Below are 7,395 nucleotides of genomic sequence, written 5' to 3' on the forward strand. Positions count from 1 at the left end.
GTTATTTATGACCGATATTTTTTTCTTAATGCCTCTCTCAAGCCAAAATACTTCATTGTTTTAGCATGCAGTTTTTTGTTTTCCTGCTAGATGGCGCAACAAGCTCGCGTTCTTGGACTGCGAAAGTAAGCCCGCGAAATTCAACCAGTACAGCCCTAGATTCCGCGTTCGCTGCACCGTGGTTCGCTGTGACGCTACTAACTGAAAGATGCAGAGTCCTGTCAAATATTTTACTTTGTTTTTCCTTCATGGAAGGCATGCAGGTGCGGAGTTGACAAATGTTTGTGGGTGCGCTGTGCAACTTGGGTGTAGGGGGCGGCGACTCAACGCGACCACACGTTTAAGCGTTCCAGAAAATGATAACGGAACACGGATTAAGGTGGAAGTGCGGTCAGGAACATATTTGGAAGGTCGTAGATGTGGATAGAGGGGTGGATTCACTGTTGGGCAACCGAATGTCGCACAAACTGGAAGACATACGAATACGCAAGGTGGTGGCAGCTCTATGAGCGCTCTATTCTGAGCTTAAATACGTTGAGATAGCTGGCTCACTCGGTTTTAAGTGCTGTACACCGTTTTTCAACCACAAACCCTTGTTTTCTCATTGTTTCAGCAGCCCACGGGTAAGCGTTTACTTGCAACGCCTTCTCCTCTAAGAAGAACGCTCTGAAAGCTACAGACCAACGGGCAAATAACATGTTGGGACCGGTCAGTGTGCGCAGAACCAAGACGAATGCACGGAGATTTCTTGCGCATGCGCCGTTGCCACTGCACCACCCACATGCGACGCCATACAGGATTCACGCCTTGCTTGAAAGAGAAAGGCAGAACCCGACGCCCACGTCAGGCAACATCCTTTTTTTTTCTTTCAAAGGTGGTATGCAGACAGACACGGCATTGAAGTTTCAGGTACGCACTCATGTATTCACGGTAAATTCCTGCATAACGTTTTTTTCTTTTGTTTTTGCCCGGAACAAGGTTCAGCGCTGGATATCTTTTTTCATTGCAGATGCGAGGCGATCGAAAATGGCGAGCGAAATCCATTCTACGCAGAATTGTATAAGCTCCGGCTTTTCTTCGAGGGCTTCACTGCAGGGGGCCATTTAGTCTATATCGCCGCTTGAGCCGGTCAGTGAATCGACATCCTGCGCAGAACCGACCGAATGCATTCAGAATGAGGGACACCAAGACAACATTACGTCTACGTGTCGCGCTACGAACATTACACGACAAGCTTCGTTTATTAATTGGTTATCGTGCATGGATTGGGCCGAAGTATCACGGAGCGCTATACGCAGATCGGATACGATATCGAAGTTTTCGAGGTCTATCCAGAGGCATCGCTGCCATAGGGCGAATTTCAGTTATCACATGACCTCCGAGATCACCCACGGCGCTCGTGATCTCGGGATTAATCTCGGAGGCCACGATTATCATTAAATAGTCAGCATGTGATCCCGCAGATGGCACTAGACGCAGCGGCATCAAATGATTATCATTATCATCATGCGGCAAAAACACGAATGAAGCCATAAGCCTAAACTCGCATACTGAATAGTCAGGCCTGTTGTTAATTGGAGGTTGGTAGGAAAACGTTATTCAAACACCTCAATTTCGCACAATCCACCGAGAGCGATTGCGGAGCGCCTATGGACGACGATGCGCACTGAGTTTCGGTAGCATTCATTGTTTCGCTACAGAAGCCATCTATCTTTAATCTTAAAAAAAAAAAAAAAACTCTGGTACACGACGCAGAATGAAAGCGGCATTTGGAAACCGCCGCGGTGGCTCAGTGTATATGGCGCCCGGCTGCTGACCCCCCCCCCCCCAAAAAAAAAATTCAGGGGGGCACTTTGTTGACCTAAAGTGCGGGGAGGCGGAAGCCTTTAGCGCGGTGTTGCTGCTTGTGTCACTGATGTGTGGTTAAGATGTTAATTAAGTACACAGCTGTTTGTGAATCTTAAATGCTGGAGAGCATTTGGTAGGCATCCGCCTGATTCGACGCCTTTCTGCAAACACTCTCCAGCGTCCTAGACAAGAAGTACATATGCGTTGGCAGGAAGTAGCGTAGCCATTAGCACGCTCGGCTGCGGAATAAGATTTTTCGTGCAAAAAGATTTTTTTTCTGGTCTGACTAGAAAAGCGTGACACCTCTGCTGACAACCTTCTGTCGACAACAATGAGGCATTAAAGGCTTTCACCTTAAAAGACGCGGGTTCGATCCTGGCCGCGGTGGTCGAATTTCGATAGAGGCGAACATGAGCTTTGCGATGTCAGTGCACGTTGAAGAACCCCATATAGTCGAAATTTCCGGAGCCCTTCACTACGGCGTCCCTCATAGCATGAGTCGCTTTGGGAAGTTTAACCTCAATGAACCAAACCAAAGCGGCGTTTGCTTATTTACATCTGATAGTCAGGGGATAGCTGTCATTCGGACAGCCGAATAAGGTTGATTGTTTTTTAATCAAAACAAAATCATTTGCATTGTTATTTCGGGTCTTCACACCTTGTTTTCTCAGCTTCTTGCGACTGTGAGGGTTTTCTCAGTAGTCCTTGTGATTGCCATGGCCATTCACGAACCTCTAAGCATTTAGTTTGTTTTAATTGATTTCACTGTTAATTGAAAGCCGTCAATTCCCATCGAGCTGAATCACAATTTACTCAATGTGGCTTATAGAACTTCCCGTGTGAGAATTATCAGGTGTCCCACTTAACCCTGTCACTTTTTCGTTACTTGTCAGAAGAAATATGTTTAAGGTGTCAATTTCAGACGTGATCACCACAGGGGTGCCCGTCTGAGTCTATACATACATACATACATACATACATACATACATACATACATACATACATACATACATACATACATACATACATACATACATACATACATACATACATACATACATACATACATACACACACACACACATACATACATACATACATACATACATACATACATACACACACACACATACATACATACATACATACATACATACATACATACATACACACACACACACACACACACATACATACATACATACATACACGTTTGTGCAGCATACATGGCCAGGATAAATTGCGCTAATTCTTTACCAAGCCTTCCTTAGGGCCCAACTAACCAACCAATAAGAAGTCGATTAAGAGGGTTCGACTGTCGCTGTCAGAGACCATGACCAAAGGGTGGTGCTGTTTACCACTTCTGTGCCCTAAAAGTGAGCCAACTTGACCCTGATACCACCTGAGCGGTACAGCCCGCTCAAATAAAATAAAAACACAAGTAACAGTGGAAGCGACAGCAAAAGGCTGCCAGTTCTCTACACAACAAGAGTTTGGGCTGTTAATGGTCACAAGAGGGAGCCACGTGACCTTATGGGGAAAAACTGAACGCTGATCGGCTAGAGAGAAAGTTACTGACAATGAAAAGGGTAGTCACGTGATGCAGTGATATTGCAGGATGCTCAGTTACCGACGCCAATGAAGCCGCAATCCCGGAAAAGCTTGTTTGATACATCAAGTTTGTTTGTTTGATCGCTGAAGACACAAGCATGAGCTATATATTTGCAGCTGCATGTTACAGTGCCCGATGACAGACCAACCTGGACGACTGTGAGCGTGGGGGGATTTTCCTTCTAAATGGATTACTGTTAATCCTGGAAACGGTGACTTGTGATCCGGCTGCACAAATATCGTGCGAGTGCATGCTAGTCGTAGTAGGCAATGCCTCCACTAGAACCCAAGGTCTCTCCCGATTAAAAATGGCAGCAAATTGTTCTGCCTCCTCAAACCGACTGAAACTTTCGGTACCCGATACGGCTTACGTCGCAAAACATCGATGACGTGCAGTGAAGAGCTGCCATGTCACATAATAGGCGTAGTTAAGCTCATTGTTTTCTTTGCATTGCGCTTGTAACTCTGCACAGGTAGCTAATCGATCATTTTGCCGATTAAGTTTAGCAATGGACGAGGCCAGAGCCTCTAAACGAAGCATAGCAGCTATATTGATTGAAAACTGCTGATCACCGTCAGACTGGAGGTGAAATAGGCAAGTTGTAGCATTTGGGACCAACGCTCAGAGAGCAAAGCGTGTCAACAATATTTTTTTTTGTACTCACTTCAAGGAGGCTCTTGAAAGAAATCACCTCGTCCGCGGTCATCTTGGTCGGACGGAATAACGCCAGGACCAACGCCACCTGCGTAAAAAAAATAGAGACCGGAGTCAAGCAGCTCTCACACAGAAGCATCAGCGAAACAAGCGTGTGAATTTAAGTTCCACCTGTACGTGCTACGCGTTGAACTGTACACACAGCGGCTTTTCACCATCAAAGAACCTCCTTCCAGCTAATGGCATCCGCCTATTCTCGTGACCCTGCTAGTGTGACAAAACAGGGAGTGGTAGATGAAAGGGGAAAATCACTCACTTCTGTAGTCGGGGATAGATCCCTTCTCTGCGTTGTCGCTCCGCTCCCTGCATTTTCACGCTAGCAGGTGCATAAGAATCGGCCGACGCCATTGGCTGCAAAGGGGGTCCTTTGACGGGGAAAAGCCGCCGCGTTCTTGAGTTGTATCAGACTATAGTGACTACTGGAAGCAATTTATCTTTGAGGGTACTTGCAACTTGCTATTCAATATCTCAGATTACCTGGCAAATACACTCCACCTCATCTTAGCTATTTCACTCTCGTGGTCCTGATATGCGCTCGCTCTAGTCGGATACCATACTACGAAACGTTTTTTCCCCTTTAAAGGACCCCTTTCCAGCCAATGGCGTCCGCCAATGCTCCCCAATGGTAATCGAAACTCCCTCGGACGTCCCATGGATATCCAAAACGTCCACAGAACATCCCAGGGAGCTTATTGCCCACTGGGTCGTGACCCTGCTAGCGTGACAATGCAGGGAGGTGACTATCCCCCTTTCAAGCAGCCTACGCGATCCAAGGAGAGCTTGGCTCGCGTAGGCTGCATGGCCGTAATTGCCCGTGGTTCTTTCTCCCTACATCAAGGCAATCCTCAGTGCAGGTGAACTCACCTGAAATGCCAGCACCGCCGCCGCCACGCAGAAGACAATCACGGTGCGTTTGTGGCTGCCCAGGCGGTGCAGGGTCGGACGGCTGGGGCACTGGTTCTGCTCGGAGGATTCGACCAGCGCCTGTTGGGAACCTCCCATCACTGCTTCCAGCTTCATTGCGGCACCAGCACTGGTTAGGGCGTGCTCGCGTTTACGAGGGTTCGGAGTGGGCTTCGCTGGTTCCTAGCCGCACGCGGTACGGGCTTCTTCTGAGCGTTGGTGGTGATGATGATGATGTCCTCAGGCTTAATGGCACATACCCACGGTCGGGGGTTGGCCTCGGTGCATAGCGGATACAAACGCACTCATGTGCAAGCAATGGAATATTTGGATATTTTTGGGACTTAAAGCTAGAATTTGTATAAAATAAAAAATGCGGAAAAGAAAAAGTAGTGAATTCACATTTTAGCAGAGGAATCTACCCGATGTAATTACATAGTCGTGACTATAATCGCAACACTGGTTTCAGCTCATATCCCTTGGCGGTAGCCTAAAGGAGATGGAGAATCGGAATAGATAGAGGAAGCCCTACTCTAGCGAGCGAGATTTCCAAGTAAATTCTGCAGAGAGCAGCGAACCGCCGGCAGAAGAGGAAAAAGTGATCTATGGGCTCAATTTCACCACACGACCCATTCTGTCGGCTACAACAACAACAACAACGACTCACAAAGGTCTTCTTTTGATTCATTTATGCTTCTGAAATATGAGCGATAATGGTAGCGTTAATACAGCAATGCTTTTCGAAATCTTTTAAACTTTTCGCGGGCTATTGTTGGTTTTGATGCACGGTGAACAGTAAGAGCACGAGTTCAGTTTTATTTTTAGAGTTGCAAATGAAGAATTACCTCTCGTGTGCTTCTTCAACAGTGTTGCTGAAGAGAAAAAACTGCTGGCGGTTTAGCATTGCTAAGCACGAAATATTGTTCGAAAGCGCAGTTTCTTTGTTTTTCAGGTGCACGTCACCGCCACGCACCTGAAAGCGCGATTGAGGTGTCCACTGACCTAGAGAGCCAGTTGTTTTTATTCATTAAAGGGCTTTCCCTCTCCCTTTTTGTCGTTGTTGTTGCTATTAGCCTTTAAAAGATGGCACATACACTGGGAGATCGACCAAGAATCGGGATGCGGAGGTTACTATTCACCTGTACATATTAAAGGCAAAAAAAAAAAAGCACGACGGAGAGCAACACCGGTAGATTCTCCCTCAAGTAGGGCAGGGACTGAAAGGGAATAGGAGGTATTTATTGAGGGCGCGCTACCAGACGGCGCGAGCGTCGTCGCGGCAAACGCGCCATGTTTGCGGTCGTTTCACGCCAGCTCGCGCAGTGTCACGGTACGCCGTGATTTACCCGGCCTGAACTGTTAGTGATCCGTAGCATATTTGCACGCAACTACAGCAGTCATCTTCTCACAGAGGTGAAACGGCGACAATGGAGCCAAAAATGATCGAGAGATTCAGGCTCACGCCAAAATGCACAGAGGGGAGATAGCGCCAATCCAGACCTGTGTAGAGATATATAAATTTAGAGGAGGGATAAGACAGCGCAACCTCGTCAGAGATACTTCAAGCTGCCGAGGTCGACAAACTTTTCTGCTCCAGCAATATCTCAGATGTTGATATTCCGCCGATGTTAAAAGGGCTGCATCTTGCTCGCTTAGTAACGCACGTCGCCGAAACCTAGTTGCTGTGACATACGCTGTAGCCGGGAGGATAAGCCTTCGCGAGTATATCAGCGATCTCATTCACGGCCAGACTGCTATGACCCATATCAAACGAGCAACGTTCAAATGTGCAGGAAGCAGGGATAAGAATGTGCTTAAAAGTGGTAGAGTCAACATGCGAAGCGAGGGACGGACACAAATATAAATAATCGACAATGATTGCCACTGCGGAAATAGATTGTTTAAAGCAAGTACTACTGCCAGAAACTATGCTTGAAAAACAGGGGTGAAATCTGGAAGGCGTAGTGAAAAGGACCAGTGTAAACGTGAACAGAATGTTCCCACACGTAGGGTCCTTAAATGATCTTCTGACACTCCATTTAGAATACGAGGTGGTAAAAGTTTTGCATCTTGGGGGAAAATGTCGTTGAAAACAATGTGGACAGAGCCCACGGCTTAGCGCTAGAAGGATGTTATAAATTTGCACATTTATAGGCTCGAGTAGTATTTTCGCAAACAAAACGCACAAACAAAACGGCTGCTTGCGTTTGCAGCCCTTCCCAATTTTTATTTCCCTCGTTGTTGATCGCACATACGGCGCTCATTTGTGGAAGTGTGCTCCGTAGTCGAATCTTGGTCTCACATTTATAGATTTGCCT

At 46.8% G+C, this 7,395-nt stretch overlaps 1 protein-coding gene across 1 annotated transcript in view; it reads right to left on the minus strand.

Moving 5' to 3' along the window:
• Positions 1-5,194, minus strand: part of LOC149331728 (endochitinase-like) — a 16,313-nt gene extending 11,119 nt beyond the window's left edge. Inside the window, exons 1-2 of the mRNA XM_089557403.1 lie at positions 5,039-5,194; positions 4,125-4,202 (exon numbers count right to left, since the gene is read on the minus strand). Of these exons, the coding sequence (XP_089413529.1) occupies positions 4,125-4,202; positions 5,039-5,194 (234 nt within the window). The remainder of the gene's footprint in view (positions 1-4,124; positions 4,203-5,038) is intronic.
• Between the last annotated feature and the right edge of the window lie 2,201 nt (positions 5,195-7,395).

The sequence above is a fragment of the Amblyomma mixtum genome, chromosome 8 (assembly GCF_055824585.1).
Source record: "Amblyomma mixtum isolate Tamu chromosome 8, ASM5582458v1, whole genome shotgun sequence".
Classification (NCBI taxonomy): domain Eukaryota; kingdom Metazoa; phylum Arthropoda; class Arachnida; order Ixodida; family Ixodidae; genus Amblyomma; species Amblyomma mixtum.